Raw genomic sequence first — 24,025 nt, 5'->3', positions numbered from 1 at the left:
TGTTTCCTTCTGTCAGCTGTGGGGTGAAGGGGGCACACTTAGCCCAGTGGAAGATGAGCTGTGGCTCCTTGTGCCAGCATGGGCACTATTTTATGAGAGTTGCCATAGGGACCAGGTTCTAGTTATCAGCTCAAACAACTTCATGTATGATTAATGTTAATTGCCCATTTTGCATGGGTGACTTTTTTCCTCCTGCTGAATTGGCTCTTGTTGCCTTTGATGTGGCTGGCGATCCAATGTCCTGCAATGGTTAGACAAGTGATCAGTTTGCCAGCGTTGAGAGGAGACAGAATCAGGTTGCTGCGAGGTCAGAGTTTGCTTCTCTTCTCAAACACTGAGAGGTCAAGTAGAGTTTAACTACCATTGGCATCTTTGAAATGTTGTAATAAACACCAAAGCAAGGAGATTATTTTTAATCCATGCTGCAACTAAAAATCTTACGGTAATAAAAGGAAATGACTTTAACTGAAGTTATCAGGAATGTTATGTTTATTGATAAAGACTTCAAAGAGTACCTTTCACAATCACTAGCCTGTATTTCATGATCTTTGAGGAAAGCAGAGTTGTAATTTCTGGTTCCTGTTTGAATTTCAGAAAAGCAACTAAGGTGGTTTTTCATTTATAAGCACTTGCACCAGTTACTGCCACTGTTATCAGAGCAATTTACACAATGTGTGATACACTACTTCTGTATTTCTCCTCTAAGCCTAATAAAATACATTGCTGTTGAAGAAACATGCGATATGTATGAGAGTTTTCTAAATCACAAGTCAAGTATGTTGTTATGCCACATATCTCAAGCCTAGTGGAATCAATAATTAATTTATTAACCAGCTACCTTTTGAAAAAACAAAATCAGCAGTCCTTGCTAAACTGTGTACTGCCAATTCATAAATAGTTGATGACAAAAATGAAATGTAAGGTAAAATTCAGATCTTAACGATCAAAGTATTGGGTACCTCATCTATCACAACTTGGAATAAATGTATCACAGTGTGTGTCATATCTCATTGACACTGCAAGACATAATGCTTTCCCTTGTTATCTAACTAACTGCCAACTTTACAAAGTTTATAGGCTGCTAAGATAATGTGCTGGTGGTAATCCACTTCAGTTGCAGAAATATGAAGTACTGTTGAAATATATTTCTACTTGGTTTATTCTTTGCTCTCAGGAGGTTAGGATACTATTTCAGTTCCTCTACAGAGGCCCAGAGAATGAAAAGCAAAACATCAGGATAAATTATGCTAAATGGTGGACTAGACCCCAGAGGAAATCATGCTTCTGTGGTACAGTATTCATCCATTTATCTTACAAATGTTACATCTAATGTTAATTTTGTAAAGGGAAAGCATTCAAAGATTCATCTGATTCTTTTAATAATAGTGGTAGTGTTTGAGTGTTATTTGTCAAACTCCTACCATCATAACTTTTCTAGTTGTGACAGACCATTCGTACAAAAAATATTTAAGGCTACTAATAATATTTTATTTCACAAAACACAAATAACCTGGTAATTAAACTCCAAAACTTAACAAATAATTGCCAGCAAGCAATTACCATTCAATTAAAGAGTAATTACACGGTTATTTGTGCCCTGTAAAATAAAGCATTACTGAAATCAGTAACGCAATCAATATTTTAGCAGAAACAGGATGCTGCAGTGATGGACCTTTCAACCTGTGCTGATTAAATTGTCATCCAAATAACAGTTTCCTAGTTAAATCACCACATGTTTATTTGTCTTGATGAATATGCAAATTCGCTTCTGATTCTAGTAAATCTCCTATATTTCAAACATAAAAGTAGAGCACTATCATACATCAACAGTAATGTGCTGTATGTTTCCACTGATTTTTTGTATTTTATAAGTGCTGATGAATTTGTGTGTTTTCAAAAATGCGCTTGTCTGTAATGACAGTAAAATAGAATTTTGAAAGTTGGGGTTGCTTTCAAATTAAACATCCTTGGTATGTTTAGAGGAAAAATAATAAATTTAGATTTCAACAGGAATGGAAAAATTAAAAAAAAAAAAAAAGACACTGAGGGATTTCTCAACACAGATGTACTCGTAAAAGTGTACTTTATTCTCTGATGAATTTTGTTCTGAATGCAATACAGAAATGAACAATATTCAGATCGTACTGTCTTGGTAGGTCATTGCTCTCTGTCATGGTTAGTGCCTTTTTGGCATGGCAGGATAGTGGGAGCAGCTAAATAACCATAGACTAAATACAGGTAAAACCTCAGGCCTCCAGCCATCTCTCTTGGGAAGTAACTGATGACTTAGAACTTTTTGATGCTATTTTTGTGGGATTTCTTTATAGATAATAATAGTAGAATTGTATTCGAGCTTGCCAATTTATTTGCAGTCGTGTAGTAAAAAGAATATGATTACCAAATATACATTAATGAGAAATTGTATTGAACTTCTCCTTTAGACTCTGTTCTTGACTGTGCTCATGAATCTACTTTAACATTAAAATAATTTTAAGATACATATGTAAGCGGGCAGCTTTGGATTGAAGTAGCATCTCATTGAGGATTGAGTCACTTTCCATTCTTAAAGGGAAATTAATGACAAATGCAAAAGGTGTAGAGAAACTTTAGAAATTGTTGCAAGCTGATCATTTGACTTCTTGCTTCCTTTGTTATCAAGGAGGAAAAGTGCATTTCTTATGTATTTAAGTTCCTTTCCTTTCATGAGATAAAGGAAAAAGTGAAAGAGACACTACAAGCAGAGAGCTAGGTGTCAGAAGATCAGGAGAAATAATATTCAATAAATTTCTTGTGTTTATGCTAATGCTACTAACGTTTAAAAGTTAATAGTTAGAAAATTGTGTTAGGTCTTATTCTTCTGATATGATAATTCTGCTTCTCTACTGAAGGCATTTATTAGTAATTTTCTCTAAATTGTAAGGGTTGAATATGTTTTAAATAGAAAGTGTGAATCAAAATTTCAGGCTTCCTAAGGTGATGAGAATTACACTGTGTGAGCAGTGGATATGTGCAGATGGATGGGTGAGTTTCATTGCTTGGCAGTGCCAGCCCCAGCCCTGGCAGCAGTGTGGTCTGTGATGAAGCAAAGCACATAGTGTGTTTTCATGTGCTAAGCTTTTGTTCCCTTTTGTAAATCTTTTATTTAAAAATAAGATTTCCATCAAATATTTTTACCCTTTGTATGAGATTTCTGTTTTACGTTCAGACGAAAACACCAGAGTTTTATTTTTAGCCAAGAACTATAAATGCTTGTATTCAAATAGTGAGTTGTTCTCTCTGAGCTGTGGTGTCCTCCCAGGAAGAAGCCTTGGTTATGATACATCAAAAACCATAAATCAAAAATGCTTCTTCATAGATTCTTTTAAAAGTGTTTGATTTTTTAGGTTTTTATTATAGCTTATATCAACATACAGTTTTGCAAATATTTTGTAGTATTTGAGCTTGAGAAGGGAATGCTTTGTGGTTTAGTGATTGAACTGCTGGAGAAAGCTGCTCATTTCAGGTGCTATACTTGTGTAATTTTTTTGCAGATGCATTAGGTGCTAACTGAGCATGTGTATGCAGTCTTCTCTAAATTGAAATTATAACAGCTCCTTTTTATTTCATAGAAGCCTAATAGTGTATGGTAGACTGTCACTCAGCAGGTGTTTTTAATAGGTAAACCATTCGTGCATCTAACTTCCTGTGAAATTCACATGCTGTTATTTGAGGTTTACCTTATTACAGCCTTGTGAGTCTGGGCTTTTGTGGTAGGCTTTACTACAAAGCCGTCATAGTATGATAAAGCATTACAAAGTAAAATGGAAAAAATACTAAATAAAATGAAATCCAAAATAGGTAAACCTGAACCTAGAAACAAAAAAAGCGGAGTAGTTACCTAGAGATAAAATAATAAACTGAAGAAGTGATTTTGCGCTACCTTGATGTACAGTAAAACAAAGTAGCACTAGCACAGCGTGTGAAAAATGAACACGTTAATGGTACCTCTGTGCAGTGTTGCTGGAAGTTGTCTTCATTTAAACACTGAGTTTGTCTTACATTGATGGAGAGCTCTGGCACTGTAAGTTGATGGAGTGAGGTTTAACTGAATGTCTTTGTGGACTTGAAGTCATTTTGGAAATGCTCTCTATTCAGACCTCATTCATTGTTGCAGCCTAGTTACTTCATAGAGTGTTTCGCTACATTTTGTCAAGAGCTCTATTATTCAGCAAAGTAAAAGTTATTTTGATCCAAGAGAAGCAGGAGTACTTTGACAAACACTAGAAGGTTTTATTTTTACTATTTGTCTTGGGAAAGTTGATTCAAATAGGTCTTTGCTCTGTAAATCTGTATTATGGCAGTAGCGGTATAGCATGATTTCATTTAGGCATACTGACTTAAGAGATGAATATGACAACTGAAAAATAGATAATGTAACATGAATATTCAGGTCTTAGATGTTTTGGATTAAAAATCACAAACTTAATTCATTAGACGGCTGAGGATGGTGAGTTTTTGACTGGCTGGACATTCTTAGTTTAACCTGTGTGTAGTAATCAAAATCAGAAGTCAATTCATGAATGTAAGTAGTCAGTTTGGGAAAATCTGTCTGTTAAATTAGTGTGGTGCTTTCCAAAATAGGCTGTTCCCTGCTGTGAGGCTGTTAATATCATAAATATTGGATTGTATTGAAATTTGAAGCAGTGCAGCTTTTCAGTCTTGGAAGGTGCACATGCATGGCTCAGACTTGGGAGCAGCTACTGCTGAGAGCTCTCTCCATTAGTGAACTGTACGAACTGGGAAACTCTGGGTAATGTAAGAGCTTGGCTTGTACGTGGATTGTAGCAGTGCATGTGGGTATGCCTCTCTGAAGCCAGGCTGCATGGGATGGCATGGCAGTGCTTGGAAACTGTGTGGTTATATTCATGTGAGTCTGAGGTGATAGATTCTGGTGAACCTAATCTGAATAACTCTGGTGTCCCTCCAGTCATTGTATCATTAATCTACAATACCCGAAAACCTCAGTTTGAGAGATGAATAATGTATCTGGTTTCATTTTCTAGACTTAGCAACATGCACATGAATCTCTTGTGCTCCATTTTTGCTTACTGAGAAACAGATAGTAATTGGCAAAGTAGTGATACAGTAGAAATCTATATTGATTGGCTTTTGCTGTTTCAGTGGAGGTAAATTAAAAAGTTTTTTAGTAGTTGATGTGACATATAGCTCACAGCGTTAACTACAGGTGCTGTTGGACAGTGTATTGTTAGTTCATTTGAAGTCTATTCAATTATTGTATGCTCAGTTGACTGAGGCTTTCTTTTCCTCCTGAGCAAGAATATATAAAAATACATTTTTAGGTATTTTTCATATTTTGCATATTTTATATGTACATCATGTATAATAAGCAAATACTTGAAAAATAAAATGCATTTTCATGTATCTTCTTGTTTCATCAGCTCACGGCCAGGAAGACCCCCAAAGCGTTCACTAGGAGTTGCAATACAGGAAAATGCACGTCTTCTGCCCCATGGAGTTCCAGGCCTCTTATCACCAGGACTTATCTCTCCGACAGGTAATAAAATCCATCAGATGATCAGCCTCATCTCTTCATACTGCAGAGCAGTTAAAATAAACTAATATTGATCTAAGTGCCTTGTCCTTCAGGGCTTTTTCAAGCTTTACCAGAGGTTACATTATTGGATTTTTTTTGAGTGTTCATGAAAATTCTGTTTTGTTGCTGTAGTGACTGAAATGTAGTGGATTTGTAATTTAGTTCTGTATTAATTGTAATTTCCTTACAGGAAATTCCATTAAATGTTATTTTAGTAAAAGGAAAAAAAAAAAAAAGAGAGAAAATGAACTATTGTCTCAGAGAGCCCTGTAGCATGCATTTCTGCCTTTCAAATGCATGTGTGTTTTAGTTCTCATGGGATATGAACAGCGTGGCTAATGTGTATTGTATTGTAACATCATTAATGTATGCTGGGAAGATAGCAAAATGCTTTTACAAGTTGTAGAAGAAACACTCAAGAAGCAGATAAGTTCGTGTTGCCACAGTGGATTCTATTTTAATAATCTACATTAAATATCATAATATATATATAAATAAGCATAGAAACATGAAATTACAAGCAATTTCTACTCCAAATTTAATGCATGGTATTTTATTCCACTCTATTATTTATTAGTAAAGTCTTAATTTAAGTCTCTAATTAAGTTATCTTGATGAGTATTTTAATTTTTTATTAATTGATGTATGCCAAAGGCAAGTGAGTTTATTTTGGTAAGAAAACGAAGAGGATACAGCTATATTGACTGACTGTATTCCTAAAAGGAATTATTTAAATATTCAAGAGGCTTAGCAGTTTCAGGATTACAGTCAAAGTCCAGTGTAAACATACTGTATCTCTAACAACAAGTTAAACATTTTTAGCAGAATACAAAGAGCACCTCACAGCAATCATAGAATTAAATAAGCGTTTGTCCCTATCATAGTGATTATGGTCCCTGCTCACTAAATCTGCACTGCCACTGAGTGCCTGTGTTCATGAGAGTGACAAAGCTGAGGTCTTTGATTCGCCCTACAACTCCAAGTGCCATTACAATTTCATAGAGATCCATTAACCCTTCTCTGTGAAAATAGAAATAAACATTCTTAAGCAATAGTCGGAGAAACCTGAAGTAGTTAATGTAAGTATAAAAGCCTTTTAGTACAGCCAGATATCACATTCAAGCTAGTACAGCTTCAAATACGTGTATCAGAGGTTGGGTATGTTTACTGTCATAAGCAGCTAATAACTTAAAGTTTTAGTAGCTCTTCATGTACTTAGCCCAGGAATTTCATGGATATTTAATAGTTTGTGTTATTACCAATAAACAGAATAGCACAGGAGTCACGTGTCAGAAATCTGAAATATTGCATAACGCTCTTCCACGTTTTTTTTCCTTAAATTGGGAAATACTGGGCACACTGTGTTGCACAGTGAAATAGTATCTAGACGTATCATCTCACATACATTATTTCAGTGTTTGGCCCCAAGTGCTGCCTCTCAGCTGAGGGCTGGGGGCAGCTGCCTTTCTGACCTTGTGAGCTGTATATGAAAACCTTTGTGTGACCAAATCCCAGAAGTCACATACAGTATGCCTCAAGAAGCTGGGAGGGAGTTTTGGGATCAACTTGCAGGCAAGAGAAAAAACACCATTCCAAAGCATCGTGGTGTTGTTGAGGGCCCGAGTGAGATGGATTCCTGAGAATGAAGCAGTCCTGTAGCCAGCCCATGGCACAGGTGCTTTGCACTAATGGCTGTGTAGTCTCAGAGCCCCTGAAGTTTTGGTTTTGTTTTGTTCATAAGGAGAAGCAGCTCAGTGAGAAAGCTGGGGTAAGTGCTGAAGAAGGAAGGGTGCCAAAAGAGCCACTTGTAAACTCTGGGGGGGATCTAAGCTGTTGCAAACTTGATGGAGCACCTGGGATATAAAGCCTCCATTAGCTTTATTTATATCTATCTTCACTTAATTACTGTCTGCTTTCCTCTGGTTGCTTTCAACACTTCTGCAATTGGATTCTTTCATTTTGGCTGAACTAAGAACAAAAAACATTTTAATGCTTATCAAAGAATGGAGGCTTTTCTACCAGACTTCTGGGCAGTGGTTAATAGAGTAAAAGTGGCAAGGATGTTGAAGTGTTGTGTATCGGCTGAGTGTTAATTTACTTATTTGCAGTCTCACTTGTATATGGTTTGCAGATGGTTACGTTAATCTGACGACAATATTTAGAAAAATAAGTAGACTCTCTCTTCTGTGATTTTTTCTAATGTGACCAAATTCCTATCAAAACTGTTTTATTCGTCAGATAAACTCATTTTGGTAATGGACTCCATGTTAGCAGTTGTAGCTTGATTCATCCATCCATTTCATTGTCTAGTTTTGCATCTCCTTTAGTCTGTGGCCACGTTCAGGTGAAGCAGTGTGTGTCCATACGTGCTGTTGGTAGACGGTCTCATGAAGTTGCAGTTCGGGCCACAGAACTCGCAGATCATCTGTAGAGGGCATTACAGAGTGATGATTAGTAACTTCCTGCAGACTTGAGTGAGCCATCTGTGTTCCCATTCCTTGAAATGTGCTATTATTTTCATCTCCCATTTGGTTTGTGTCAGCTCAGTTTACGTGGTCATTTTCACATAATAAACAGGTAGTTAAATTAGGCATACTGCATTTCCCAGTGCAGGGTGTAATTTTTTACATCTTGGCAAAGAGGACTACAGCTACTCTTACGTGTGAGAAATTGGGAAGGCAATTCTATCTTTTCAAATATTTGCAGCTACCTTCTGCCTTTGGGGAGTGGGAACATTTGAGGATGAGGCTGGAAGCAGCAGGGTGGCTAACCCTGCAGTGACTGAGAACGTTGGGGCAGTGTGCCTGGGATACATGCTGCTGGGAAGGGCTTGAGCAAGCAGCACAATGACCCTGCCCAAGAGCTGATATTCGAGTGCTGTCCATTTTGCATTAGTTGAGGAGAAAGTATTTTGCTTCCTGTATTCTGGTAGGAAATGTCAAAATCAGCGTGGTGCCCTGCCTGCTGTGAGGGCAAGGGAAAAATCCCATATGTCAGAGAGGGACAGTTATCAAAGGCTTTCTTCTTTTTCTTCACACAATGCAGTGTGATGAAGTGACATTAATAGGAGATAAAACATTTGGGGTTCTTTTTTTGTTAACATACAGGGCTTTGTCTTCAGTATATCTTAAGACAGTTGGTATTTACTAATGCAGCTTTTAAGCTCTGAAGCAGTGGTTTACTGTGTGGAGAGAAGGTGCAATCCATTAGGTTACTTAAATCAGAGGTTCAGAGAACTGTTGAAATGGAGTGAAGCTGCGAGTGTAGCTGGATCTTGTCATAGTTGTCCTGCCTGTAATCTAGCTTGTACCCAAAAAGGTTAAAAAAAAGCACCACATGAAGTCTTCATTACATATTTTTCTCTATTTGATGTGTTGAAACTCTACTGTTATTTCCATAAAATACTCTTGGGGTCTGCTGCATTTTGTTTTCAAGGTACTGGGGAAGGGTGGGTTACAAAGAGGATTATCATGCTGCTAGAAATTGCTTATGCTGAAGTACACAGGACTGGGATGAGGACTGGGAATCCCACAGCTGAGGCCAGTAAGGGACTGTGTGCCAGGAAGATGGATGCTTGCCATTTGATCTTTCTGAGACTTGCTGCATGTTGTTGCAGGCAGCCTCCTTGGCCTGATGGGTGGCACAAGTCTGCAGGTAGATGGCTGTGAGGTTTTAGGGCTGAGGACTGCTGGCTGCTCAGTGCTGCAGGTGGGAGAGCCTGGCTGATGGGCTGTTGTGTATTAATAAGGAAAACGAGGCCGTTTCAAGTGCATAATTCACTTTGCTGGATAGGAGAGAGACAAATTTAGAATATCAGAGATTGAATGAATGTTCACTCCCAGCTGATGTCTGCTTGGTAGGGAAAGCTTTCGGTGTCACCTTGTGCCAGGGCTGTGGCCAGCACTGCCATGCAGGATCTGCTGACTGCTCCTGCTACCAGCACCCATCACCAAGCCTCTGCTGTCCTCGTGCTGCTCTGGCCAGCAAGCAGAAACAAGCCACTTCCACTTCCAGCCATGTTGAACAGACCACTGTTTTCATCACCTGTGAGTTTGGGCTCAGATTCCTTGATTTCATAAGCAGACAGGTAACATTGACACTGTTTATCTGTTTATAGCTGTTTGACTAGAGTTTTTAAGAAATAGTTTGTTGACTTGTTTGTACAGACACAAGCAGTTTCTCAGGTTAAATTTAACTTAAAAAATAGTTTAAAAACTTGTGAACTGCACAATTTCATGATTTAATATTTCAATGAAATTAATGTTTTAATAGACAAATAACATCACTGTGAGTCTTAGACAAAAAGCACCTTACAGGATTATGGTAAGTGAGCATTACTTCAATTTAACAGTGCTTTTTAGCAGTCACTCGGCCTTTCCAGGCAACAGAGAGGATATAGCAGTATTTGCAGTAGTGCTGAAGCATTTCTATTTGGGGTATCTGGTTAAGAGGAATGGAGGAGGCCAGAGGCTCCTAACATCTTTGGTTCCCAGTTGTTTGTTATGGAGGTGGGCACTTGGCCAGGCAACAGGGCCCTGCTGCCTTTGGGCAGTGCCACCCACTCCACAGATCTCCTCCTTGTTTTTGTTTTTGTTTTTTTCTGAAATGAGCACAACCATAGTGCCTGCTGCTCTGTCCTGGGTGTGGAAGATGTGCCCAGGGTCGAGGAGTAGGGCAGCAGGGATGTCCCTTAGAAGGAGTACAGCGAGACTGAAGGCAGCAAGTCTACTCCACGTGCTCAGAGACCAGCAGTGCCAAAACCAGGTTCTGAGGGTGTCTGTGTTCGTGCTGTAAAGCCTGATATTAAGAAAGTTATTTGAAGAATAAACATTCGTTCAGGGTCACTTAACAGAGAATTTATGGATTGATTTCACCACTTGAGGTGTTAGATGTAGGGCTGCTGTGGCTGGCAGCAGTCCTAGAACCTCTGAGAGCAGACGATCCGAGAGTTAAAAGGAACCTTTTACTTTCTCAAAATACTTCACTGAGCATTTTTGTATGTTTACACACTATTTCTGTGGCTCATTTCACTGTCTACAGTAGTCTTTTTTTTTTCTTTCAGTTGTCACAGATGTCACTTTAAAGTTCCATGTATAATGAGAAACATATGTACAACTTTGTCATTGTTGGCATTACCTGGCTTGGTAGAAATTATTACTTTTAATCGAAGGCAAACATACTGGTTAAGGATACCGCAGCACTTCCCTGCCAATGGGGAATGTTAACAGTTTATAAATTGTTCTTGGTGACAATTCAGCAGTGAATTACTTTGATATATATGGCTAATAAATTAATATGATTAAGTTAATGAGTAGTACAAGTGTTGCCAAACTCCACTCGTCGGGCTTTTAATGCCGCTCCGCATTTGCAGCTCTAGCTTCCCCCTGTGGTGAGAGGATCAGTGCTACCTACGCACTGTCATTGTGATAAATGGCATATCCCACAGTGCCCTGCACTCCATCTGCCGTGTCCCCAAAATGAGAAATATTTTATACAAATCACACACTCAGAAGCTCAAAGGACTGTAGAAAGATCTGTTTTTTCAAACAGTAATAAAAATGCATACATCTCTTTAGCAACTCCTCATTTTTACTGTCATAATGAATGCATATAGCTTTGGGAAATGAAAACTCATGTGAGTAACATAGGAAAGTTATCTGCTGCACAGTAAAGCTGACAAATAAGTTACATGCTCACTCTTTTATCATGAAATGTTCTTCGATAAAAAATGATGTTAGAACATCCATTTAACTGGATTTTAAAATTAAAGACCGCGTATGCCACATGATTGAGTACCACCCATCTCGTGCCAGCACATTTCTGTGCTGAAGGGAGCATGAATTCGAGTGAATGAGGAATTCGGGATCATGTCATTACTCTTTGAAATGCAGCCATTCAGTAGAGTTCTGATGACCTGAAAAACTACACCTAGTGACCATGAGTCACTCATCTCCACTTTCCTTCTCTGTTTTAATATTATCTTTCTTTAGAGATCCATTTTTGGAGTCTGATTTATCTGTGTGGGATATTAGGTTTGTGATATATGAATACTTTAAAGCTGTTGAGAATTCACTGAATTGTTAACCTTGTTGTAAATTTAATTTACACACAGCTACTAATTATTGCCCAAGAAGTGTGAAACTCAGTAATATACTTTCATTTGTAAGCACTTGAAGTTTAAAAAAAAATAAAAATCAATCCCACTGAGTTTTATCTTCTGAGATGACAAAGTTAGGTTAAAATGATCACACTAAGAGAATTAAGACTGGATTCTCCAGACACAGAGGACAGGTCTGCTCTCGGTTTGTCTTGTTTTGTCTGTGGAAGGGAACTGTTTGGAAAAGCTGGTCCAACTATCACATTGCTGACAAAATCAGCAAGTTTTCATCTGTCTGTCCTTATAATCTGTGACATGCTTTTCTACCAACTCTTTTCTTAGCCTGCTGTCTTAAGGCATTGAGGTCTGTCATGATCCAAATACCCTTCTGCCTCTCTCCATCACCTCTTTAACTGCCTTTGGAACTAGTTGAGCTTTTTTTGCATTGTTGAGAAATGTCCTAAAGCAAAAAATGATAATGGGAGGTATGAAAGGTTTGTTATCTTGAGCTCTTTCTGTTGTCTGGAGGACGGATTTGACAATAATAGCAGGACTGTTGTAACTGGAGATTTTTTTACATTTTACTTTTTTTATATGATAGTATGAACAAATGGAACAATTATGTTCTGAAACGTTTTCCACTTGGCAGCTTTAGCCACTGTCATTTGTTACTTGAGGTGCCATATAGTCTTACTCATGATTCTGTTTTTCAAAAGAAGCATAGTGTTAGTAACAGAAATAAATATTCTGGAACGTAACATCAAAGACAAGGAGCATAGATCCTACCTTGCTTTAGATTTATCCTGCTCTGTTTCAGACAACGTGGTAAGCTGAAGATGCGTGCACATAGGTTTTTTTCGTATGACTTGAGAGCTCGCGTCTGTGAGAGGTTGGAAATGAACATTTAGTTGTAGGATATGTTAAGTGGATACAGTTGTAACTGGTTTCATTACACATCCCTGTTTGCAGGAGAATGTTGATTCACCATCAATTTACAATGCTAAAATCTATATTTAAGTTAGTAATATTCTCTTAAAATGCTATATTCAGATCTAAATTAGATTTGAGTAGTGCAGCTTCCCATAGGAAAACTTAGTCTGTATTTTAGCAAAATTCTTGGTTAAACAACACTGTTACAAGTTGCTCAGAAGTATTAGACAGGGAATAAATCTCTAGATTGAAAACTAAGCACGTGCTATACGTAAATCCAAGTATTTTCATAGTTATGATTCTGGTCAGGGATTAAGTGCTTCCAACATAATTTAACAGCTGCAGTGCTTCCATCCTTGTCATACAGACCTCTGGAGTCCTAAACAAGCAAAATATTTAAGTATGTTTTTAAAATTAAGCGCATGAGTAATTCCATTGATGTAGTTTGTGTTACTTGTTTGCTCTAACTGTGCATTAGTGTTTTATTGCTTATTAGGATATTTTGGAGATCATGTTCTATAAGGATTCTTTTGCAAAACTGTGGGTTTGTGAAGTGCCTGTATGTCAGACCGTTCCTAGAATCCTTCAGCCTTCTGTTGTCTCGTGTGGACTGGAGTTTGTGAGAAGCAGCAGCATATTATTTGAAATAAGTTGGGAAAAACTTTAACCAAGTGGTTGCTGATGGGGAATTCACATGGAAGATGACAGTGTTGTTCTCTTCAGCCACGTGGAGCAGCTCAGTTACACAGGTAGCTAGCATTTGAGTGCAAGGTGGCAGGTGGAAAGCTTGCTTGTCTGAGGAAAGTAGTTTGCAAAATGCTACTGCTAGTTCTCCCTTTTGAAGTGTTTACCTGGCGACAGACAATAGGATAAATGTTTTGTTAGATGATGAAGATTTTGGGATTAACCTTTGCATTGTGTTGGCAAAAAGGAGAGCAAAGCCTGCTGGAAGAGAGAGGACAACTGTTTTCAAAGCCTGCTGTGTGTGAGCAAGAAGGAGTAATGTGAGCCTGGGTACGCAAAGCAGGGAAAAAACACCTTAGTATCTGAGAAGATTTTGGCATATAGTGTGAGTGCAGAAAAGTGGGAGAATCAGGGTTAGCAGTGAGAGCTGCTCTCCACAAGAGCAGACCTGTGCTGCACAAGGGGTACAGTGGCTGCAGTTGATGTTTCCTCCATGAAAGAAGAATATGCTCTTCTTTCAGCCTTTCCCAAGCAATACAACATGATGGCAAGTGCTGGCAACAAATCAGGGTTCATGAGGGAGGGAAAACATTGCTTACTGAGCATCCTGGAGGGGCACGTTTTAATTTTGGAACTATCATAGCTGAAATAGATTTCAATGGCTTATCACAATCATTAAGTGACTGGAACCGTACTGACGTTTCACTGGAAATATAATCTGGTCATTTAAACTTTAATCACAGTCAAAATGAAGAGGTGTAAAGAAAAACAAGCTGTATACCCAGTCTTCTTGCTGAAGAGAGAGAACCTTCTTCATGCTGTAGAACTGGTATTATGCTGTCATGTTGCGCCTGTTTGGAAGGTTGGCAGGACTAGAGTTTTGGGGGATTCTGTCTTGAAACAGAATTTGTTTTAAAATCCATTACAAAGAAAAATAATTCCTGGAGCTAACAACCTCCCGTGGCTTGAATATGAAAAGCTTACTTCAGAAAGAAAAGTATTTTATATAATACATGCCTGAATGTACATGTCAGATGTTTTATTAGGAAAGGAAAGCCTTTATTAAAATATAATGATCTACATTGTTTTTATGTAATCTAATGAATTACACTAAGAGCCTGAGAAATGAGCTGGAAAAAGTAGAGTACTCTCCCATGAAAGTGAGCTATGATAACCTTTTTGTAGTTCTTTAACATGTTGAAAGAGTATTTCTTCACAGACTTATTAAATTAAGCAAGGTCACCTTTTCATTTTATTAACAGATTAGGTTTGCAAGGGGCACAAAGAGGGATAAGAATGGCTTCTCTAGGTACAGCAACCGGAAGAGGAAAGTTCAGGAGGATATATACTCCCTAGTGAGCAACACAGGCAGGTTGGAAACAACGGATAAGGGGAAGGCTGAGGTATTTGACAACTTTTTTACCTCAATTTTCACTGGCAGCAGCTGTAAACACAGCCCTCAAGCAAATGGTTCAGAAGTGGGGAACTGGGGGAGCATTGTCTCCCTGCTATAAGCAAAGAGACATCTATATGTCTATGGGTCTCGATGAGATAAATCCCAGAGGCCTGAGAGAATTGGCTGACATAGTTGCCAAGTCCCTGTCAGAGACTTTTGAAAAAGTTTTGGTGGTCAGGTGAAGTCTCTGGGACTGGAAAAAGGCAGCATTAAGAAGGGTAGAAAGGATGACCCCCGGAACTACTGATTTGTTAGCCTCATCTGTGTGCCAGGGAAGATCACGGGGCAGATCCTGGTAGCTGTGGTAACACATAAAGAAGAGAAGGAATTGGTATCTCCAATTATCTCCAGCATGGCTTCACTAAGGGCAGGTTCTGCCTGGCCAACCTTGTCACTTTTCATGATGGTTGAACTGCATCAGTACACAAGGGAACTGATGTCACCCATCTTGGAAGTTAGTAAGGCATTTGTCATGGTCCCTGATAACATCCTTCTCTCCACATTGGAAAGACAGGGATTTGATGGGTGGACTACTCAATGGATGAGGAACTGGTTGGTTGTGTGATTGTACCCAAGAGAGTGGTGGTCAGTGGCTGAATATCAAAGTGGAGATCAGTGACAAGTGATGTCCCTCAAGGGTCAGTACTGGAACCAGTGCTCTTTAACTTCTTCAGCAATATCGACAGTGGGATCGAGTGCACCTGCACCATGTTTGCAGATAATGCCAAGTTGTGTGGTACAGTAGACATGACTGAGCAATGGGATGCCATCCAGACAGACGTAGACAGGCTCAAGCAGTGGGCCCAGGTAAATCTCACAAGGTTCAACAAATCCAAGTGCAAGGTTTTTCACCTGGATCATAAGAACCTCTTCCGTTAGTAAAAACCTGGGGATGTAAGGATGGAACTGAAGAGGATCTGGAGGTTCTGTGGATGGCGAGCTAGATGGGAGCCAGAAATGTGCTGTTGCAGCCTAGAAAATAGCTACATCCTGAGCTGCATCCAAAGCACCATGGCCAGGAGGTTGAGGGAGACGATTCTGCTTCTCCCTGCTTTGCTCTGGTGAGACCTCACCTTGTGGACTGTGTCCAGATGTGGAGTCCTCAGTAAAGAAGAGATGAGGACCTGTTGGAGCGCATCCAGTGAAGGGCAGCAAAAGTGATTTGAGGGCTGGAACATCTCCCCTGATAAGGCCAGGCTGAGAGAGATGGATCTGTTCAGCCTGGGGAACAGAAGGCTCCTAGTAAACCTGAGAGTGACTGTAAGAAAGGAAGTGACAGACTCTTTAGCAGGATTTCTTGTGACAGGTCAGGGGGAAATTGTTTCAAACTAAAAGGGGGGGGGGGGTTAGACTGGACATAAGAAAGGTTTTTTATAGTAGGTGTGGTGAGTAAGTGGAACAAGTTGCCCAGATTGGTGGTGGAAACTCTGTCCTTAGAAGACAGTTGGAGTCAGGCTGGTCAGGCTCTGGGCAGCCCTTTTTGAGCTGTAGTTGTCCCTGTTCATTGCAGAGCAGTTGGACTAGCTAAACTTTAAAGGTCTCTTCCAGCTCAGATGATTCTGTGACTCTGCAGTCATGGGCTATCATTTTGAAAACTGTGGATAAATCCTGCAGTAGTTAATAGCAAGTAGAAAATAGATTGTAAAAATGTGAAATCTTTTAATACAACTTGTATCTTTGTTTTTATTGATGTACAATTGTTAAATAAAAAAAAAGCTTAATTGCTGTTTTTCACATTTGCATATTGATTGAATGTGCTTTAATAATAATAATGATATTTCTAAGTGGATTATCTTTCCTGACTGGTGGAGTGTTAATCTAATATTTGCATAAAGGGAAGAAAATACTCCATAGTAATACAGGATTCTGTTCTTCTAACATACGGTGTGCAGTCATTACTTTGAAAGGTTAGCTGTAAATAATAACCAGTGAAACTGGTCATGTGCTTAAAGATCAACAGTTATATTGCATACACCAGTCTGACCACGGTTCAGCAAAGCAAGAATAAAACGAACATCATGTCATCCAAGTTGCCTCCCCAAATCTCTGCATGTCTACATATTAATGGGAAAGGTAGAACACTCTAGGTATTGGTGATAACATAAAAGCATATATGAAGAAGAAAATAATCTTTAAAAAGTATTACATAAATTTAATGCATAATTTTACTGTATATGTTTATGAATAATTTCAGTCAAGTTTAATTTATACAGAAAATGTCATTTACATTTCCAGTCTCCAAGAATTACGTTTTCCTTTCTGTATTAGCATCTGTCAAAAAGATGATCTAAAAAAACCCCAAAGAAAACAAAAGTAGAAGCAATATGTGAGTTGTCTGGTATGTGTAATAGAACATCCCATCAGCAGCCCCAAACTTTGCGTAAATAAAGGAGCTAATGGGGTAGATTACTTACATATTGTATGTGTGGTTTCAGATGAAAATGCTCTAATGTACAGATGCTGCTAAGTCCCGCTATTGCTGACAGCTCAGTAGTTCTGCACACATAGGCAGAAAACACTGCTCTTGCTGCTCCTGGCGTGCAGGCGGGGTGCAGCAGAGTGCAGTTGACTTGGCCCTGGCAATCGCAGAGCAGGTGACTTGATTACACTGAAATCAGGCAGAAAATGTCCTCTTCTGGCCACTCGAGTGAATCAGTCAAATTATCGAATGGCAAAACTAATTCTGTGCCTTGGGCCATCAGAGCTGCCACTTCCTATAAGTCAAGCCTTCATTTAGTGTGAAATTGTTTTTTATTTTATTCTCTTTCATTTATTATGCTTATTTCAGCTAATCTGCTTAGTGAATGTAAATTACTCAGTATAGCAGAACTGTTTCAGTTGCACAGCCTTCTCATGCTATACTGATAAAATACGAGTACTCTCTTTTTTAAAGAGCTCCCAACTCTGATAGGAGCTGTACGGTTAAAAGTAATTTTAGTTTTCCAATGAGACTCAAACGAGGAGAAGAGTTTAAATATGATATAAAATTTACTAAAAGTGAATGTGTCTGAGCTTTCATTTGAAAGCAAATATAATTCAAGTGGATCATTTTAAGAACTTCAAACTAATCCACTATGAACTGTGGGCCATTAAGTACCAGTTAATATGAAAGAGTTTAACAGAACAAGTTGGAGAACACTGAATATTGTTTTCAGCATTAAAATATTACCGTAAACTCTGTCAGGAGAAAAAGATATGATATGATTAAAGTACACACGCAGGTGGTATACCCTGGGCAATACTTGTGTTATGTGTTTCTGTCCAAATGGCAATCCCTCATTTGCTGTGCCCTCTGGTACACAGCATTAACATTTTCCAATAAAAAAAAAAAGAGTAGAACATATGGAGTCTTTTACTTCAAGCAAAGAAAAAATCAAAAAGAATAATGAGAATAAAATGTAAAATGCCCAGGGTGATGGGCAAGGGAAGTTAGAGGGGTTTCTTACAGCGGACTTACAAAGAACAGAAGAACAAAAGTATCTTGAAGGTGACCCCTGCAAGCATCGAAGTTCAGGTTTCCTTTATGTTTAAGTTCAAAAATACATACATCCATGTGTATATATATATATATATATATATATGTATGTATAAACACATATATTTTATTTTTTTTAAGAAACAAAAAAAAATGTGGTTCAGCAGAAACCAAATACATTGTTCTAACTCATATGCGTCCATTGCTCTGAGCTGTAAGAGTCCTGGGCAGATATGAGACAACTTGAAGGATGGAAGGAAGTAATCAGAGCCTCAAAAAGAAAAGTTGAAAGGATCATAGTGTGATTAAGATGGATGCATTGCTGGCAGTGTCAGACCAGCAGCTGCTAAATCTAGGAGACACTTGAAAGAGTCTCTCAATTTTGTTATATATAGAAGTCAATAGGTTATTTGGGCAAAGAACACCCTGTTATTCAAATTTAGCTGACCCAGAAAGCCATGCCATCTTTCAGTGGCAATTCAGAGGACTTTGCCATTTAGGTAGTGGTTTTTGGTATTTCCTAGCACAGAATTTTTCTCTGGAGTCTCGTATGACATACAGATATATTGATCTCGTTTGCTTTTTTCCTGAAATGTATTAGCTGAGTCTGTATGAGGCTTCAGAAGGTTATTTTGTACTCGGATCTGGTTAGATTGTTAAAACCTTGTCACTTGAATCTCCTTTTCAAACTTATAAAATGTCATAGAAATTAACCAAAGTTATTTTTGCCATTCTGTTTTGGAGCTGGTTCATTGTTGTTTTTTATTAAAGATAATATTTTTTATACTAGCTTATTAATCCTGTTGAGAATTCGTATTCATTGACAGGAAGTTTTCAGTGTATACTGTGCATAAGAAAATATCCTGAGAATAGGTTTTTTTGCTCACTGATGTGACAATGTCCTTCCCTTTCTGATATGTCTCTCTTGATCTCCATTTTTCATTGCATCATATTACTCTGCCTTTCCTCTTTATTTTTTTGTCCTTGACTTTTATGTCTACACAACAATTTGTGTTGACCTTGAGGTTGCCCTCAATTAGTTCAGCCATTTCTGTATCATGGCCCACACCAAAATCCTGTGCAGTGTGCTTCTTATTTGAAAGGCAGAGCCATCCTAGAAACTGTTCTGTGAAAATTTTTCTTTCTCTTTCAAGGAGAAGGGTGGAGGGGAGGGTTAGGCTGCCTATACCTTTGACCCTAGATATTGTGGATATTGGATTGGCTGGACTGCAGCACGTTAAGGATTCTTTGCCATTGCTGACGAAAAACCGGGAACCCTGTTTGCATCTTGCCATAGCTTCACATGGTTGCATCTCATACTCCATGTATGGAGGCCTGAGTTAGCTAGTCTTCATTTTGAGTATTTGTATCCAGTCTACAGTGAACAATACTTGTGAGCAAAAAGGTATATGAATTATCTTACTTAGGTTAGTTTGAATTTTGCTTAGTGTGTCAAGGAAGATAAATAAAACCTTTTCTAGGGGCTCTTAAACATTAGAACTTAAAAGGAATGCTTTAAGGCATCTTCCAGTGGGAAGTGCATGGCTCCTGGCAAGGGAAAAGTTTGGGGGTCAGTGCAGGGTCTTCTTTCATCCAGTCCCCTGTATATGCCAATATAACATTTGTAAATGAGGATGATGGTGAAGAGGAAGATATCTCAGATGATGAGGAAACTTCAGAATCCTCTATGGATGATAATATTGTAGAGGAACCTAAAACTGCAAAAAGCCTTGTTAAATTCATATCGTCTGATGAATCTACCTTTACCAACAGCGAGCTAGCCCCCAGCGGTCCGAACCACCGAATGGGGCAACAGTCCCCATTGTGCCATTTTGCAGTACATTTAGATTCTGAATTTCAGATGTATTACTTTTTACTTTTTACTTCCTCTTCTCTGAAATGATATCAGCAGTTGGTTTATAGCATGTTGGCAATGACCGATTGGTTAGCCAAGATCTGTTAATTATTTTATTGATGAAGAATGCGTAGTACAGTAAGGTCATGGCTGGGGGTTAGCGGCCCTGCTTGTAGAAGGAGGCTGGAACTTGATGATCCTTGGGGTCCTTTCCAACCCAAGCCATTCTGTGATTAGACATGTCTTTAAAGAATCTTGCATTCAATTTTAGGGCATTCTCATTGCAAGAAGAGAAGAGTGAAAGCAGACTTTTATGTTGAAATTGTGGTGAGCTATTGTAGATTAATTAAAATTATAGTCCGTCAACATTTGCATTCTATTTGGGATGTCAGTTCCAGTAAGCTTTTTAAAAATGTAGTGGTGCAAATGGAAAAGTTTCAGCAAATATTAAATGTAACAGTGAAGACTTTTGTTCCTCATTAAACCATTTCTTGATGTTTCCCGATAGGTTTTCATCTAAACACTTGCTAATCCCAGAGCTCTGACAGGCAAGGCCTGCTGAATTAGGCCAACCACTGCTACAAATAGCTACTGCACATGAAACAGTAATCATTGCTTTCCAGTCTATTATTAGATTAACTTCATAGGGATTGCTTTTTTCTCCTGTGAGTTGATGCATAAATGACATGCTTTACCCTCCAATAAATCTAACAGCAGAGTGGCTATGACATGATGTTCATACCCCTTAGTCCCATGACAGATTATTTTTGATTGCTGCAGAAGTTTACAGCAGCTTGAAACCATTAGAATTTAAAGGCATCATTGAAATTTTACAGCGTACCTGACTCAGACACAGCAGGGCGAGTGCTGAGCAAAGTTTGTAGGGTATGGGCTCCACTTTGTGATAACCTGTCATAAGGTACCAAGCTACACTGAGTCCTGGCTGTCATTCAGAGGAGATAAATACTCTTATGGTGCTTCACCTTCATGATCGTTCCTTGGAGAATGCAGCTTGCTGTGCATAATACTCCTAAGCTTGGAACTTCCACCTAGAGACAGTGGTAGCTGTTGAACGCATGTGGAAACAACACTCGGCACATACAGTACTTGATGCACTTCTATAGATGAACTTACTGAAACCCTTTTGAACTTACACTGCTTGTTAACCTTCATAAGGATGTTATTTTGGTGTTCCTTTTTCTTTCCACATAGCAGCATATCGAAGTTTGCATTGATGAAGTTCAGTGTTGCTAATGTATGTGTGCTTTTAATAGTGTTTTTCTTTCCAGATTTAAGAACTTTGTTTTTTCCTGATGAAACTCAGATAAAGCTCACAAAGCTCAAGACTCTTCAAATCCAAGGTGTTTACTACTATTTATATCTTATGTAATTAATGACTGTACTTGTCTCTGATCTTAAACTGTGTTATCTGTTATTTCATTCAGCTATGTAAAGTTTGCTACTTTTAGACGTTAGAGAAACAACTATGCAGTTGTGAAGTTAGTAGGGACATGCACCAATTTCATGGATATTTGTTTGAACATACCTAATAATCATCACATCATACTGATCTCTGGAGGTTTCCTTAAAACTTTAAATATTCTGTGCAGTTCCTAACAGAAGGTTTTGTTTTGTTCTGATTCATCTAACAGCCTGGACAAGTGATTGAAACTACTTCTGTTCTTGCTTAGCTTTGTGATAGATAGAACCAGCAGATTAAGGGTGGTGAGTCTGGTGCTGGGTTTAGAGCTAGCCTTAACGCAGATTTGCTGTAGCCCCTTGGGACTAATATAGTTTTTATGTAATGACATAATAAAATATGGAGGTAGTGTGAATTATGCATATTTCTGATGGCCAAATATGTAATTTTCAAAAGAAAGCTTTATGTGTTTGTTCTCTTTAAAAACAACCAACCAAAACGATAAGAACAGAATACATGTTTAATGATTACATGTACTGATACTCTTACTGAGTTGATTTTGGGCGTTTGTTCTCAGTTTTGCACGTGCTTTGGTCACAGTCTAGCTTTATCTGAATGCTCTTCAGCATAACTGTCCTTTTCTCAGAGAAAAGTCATCAAAGAGATGATCTGGAAAACAGTGTTTTGTGGCAGCTCTAGCTTCATGTTTCTATGTAGCACTGTGTTTATGATGCACTCTTTTTGGAAATAGTACTGATTTTATTAAGGTAAAATACTTAGGGGGTGAATAATAATAATAAACCTGGTAAGGCATTTGGAATTTCTAAATGTAAACTTCTCTTGCAGAACTTTTGAGTGTTAGAAGCTATGCTCCTTAAGTCAGGAAAGAGAATTAATATCTTCTGTACTTAAGCACATATTAAATTTGGTCTTCATACAACTTGAAATTTGACCTCAGGTTTTTGCAGCATTGTTGAACAGGATGGGAATCTGAGCTCTGTGATACTTACTGTTCATACATATATTTGATTGCCTCACTTAAATACCTAACTTAAATTTAGTTGGGATTTTCCTACACCATGTTGTTAACAGCAGTATAGACAAGGCTGTGTGGTTTTTGTGGTACGGGGCTTGCCTATGATGTGTGACCTCTTTTCTTCGTCTCCACATGGGTATTTCTACTTATTTTGTGATCTTTGGTTTTCTAAATGATGATGAAATTATAATCAATTAGGATCTGCTTCACAAGACATGAAATAAAAGGTGCTGACAATAAGATAGCATTTCAGAATTATGCCATTCTTCTTCTGACCTGTAAGAGCCAAAACTGAAAGGAATTGGGGATTAATCTGTTTTTGTATCCATATGTAACCTTGCAACATGTGGATTAGATCTTCTCTGCACCTGTAATATAACGTTTTCCTCATGCTGAAGCATAATACCTTAACTAAAACCACAGCAGCTTTCTGATGACTTCAAAGGATTCAAAAACCATATTCAGGTTGAAAGCATTTTATTGTTTGTAATTTTTAGCTTAGTGCATATTAAATGTAATAACTGATGAGTTTAGTAGAATAATCTCTTACCATATGCGAGAAACATGCTTCATAAGTTATATACATCTTTAAGAACTGTTAACTTTTATAGAATTTGCAGCAACAAATCATTTTGAGAATGTCTTATACTTGTGTTTTCAATTGAGGTTCCAGCATTTGGTTAAAGTCTATTCTGTACTTCTATCATCTCATAATTCCCTCCAGAGAAAAGAAAGAACAATCTTCACGTTGGGTGGGAGGATGAGAGAATGGTAATTGAAACCATGTAATAAAAAGGTAATTTAGCAAAACTATTAGTTTTTTGTTTCTTTACTATTTTAAGCCTATTATTTTTAAAATTACTTCTGTATTAAAAAGGCTGTAAAACTGCAGTGGATGTCAGCACATTGCATCTTAATTCTCATTTTCCTTTGCATGAATAGTAAAATCTTTATAAATTGAAAACTAAAATTAATTGAAGAAACTTTAGTTGAACATTTTTATGTTTCAGTTTGAATTACAAAAACAAACAAAAACAAAAAAAACCCCATATTGTAGACTTCTTAGAGAACATTTAATGGTTTCCAGTATAGACCACACTGCAGGTGCAGTACAGAAAGCAAGTGCTGATGGAGTAAAACAAAAAACAAGAACAATATTAATTAGTATTGTGTGATTTACAGTTGTATTTATAGTTGTAATACAGTTGAATTCACCCATATCTATTGCTAGATCTCCATCCAGAAAAGAGCTATTACCAGCAGCAACTTCAGCCATACCTCCAGTAAGTTGCACCAGTTCAACGTATAGGGCTACCTGGAGAAATACAGTTAGATGACTTTTCTAAGCAGCCCAGTTCCTGCAAGGCCCTCATGAAGAGGAGCTTTATATTCCATTGATAATTCGGGGTAATGTTAAAGCAGAGAAATGGCAAGACTGTACCAGGAGAGCAGAATGCTGCTGCTATGCAGTGCTCCTTG

At 38.1% G+C, this 24,025-nt stretch overlaps 1 protein-coding gene across 3 annotated transcripts in view; it reads left to right on the top strand.

Annotated features, from left to right (window-relative positions):
• DACH2 (dachshund family transcription factor 2) overlaps window positions 1-24,025 on the top strand; it is a 257,656-nt gene that overhangs the window by 119,870 nt on the left and 113,761 nt on the right. For 2 of the 3 annotated variants that reach the window (XM_065729499.1, XM_065729498.1), the window contains exon 2: window positions 5,439-5,554. In XM_065729499.1, the coding sequence (XP_065585571.1) occupies window positions 5,439-5,554 (116 nt within the window). Of the gene's footprint in view, window positions 1-5,438; window positions 5,555-21,364; window positions 21,452-24,025 lie in introns of all 3 variants that reach the window. The other variant, XM_065729497.1, reaches the window with a different exon arrangement.

The sequence above is a fragment of the Cyrtonyx montezumae genome, unplaced genomic scaffold (genome assembly GCF_038088225.1).
Source record: "Cyrtonyx montezumae isolate F1298 unplaced genomic scaffold, pur_monq_1.0 scaffold_11, whole genome shotgun sequence".
NCBI classification, from domain to species: Eukaryota; Metazoa; Chordata; class Aves; order Galliformes; family Odontophoridae; genus Cyrtonyx; species Cyrtonyx montezumae.
The sequence above is the reverse complement of the archived record's forward strand: the minus strand, read 5'-3'. Positions and strand labels throughout refer to the sequence as shown.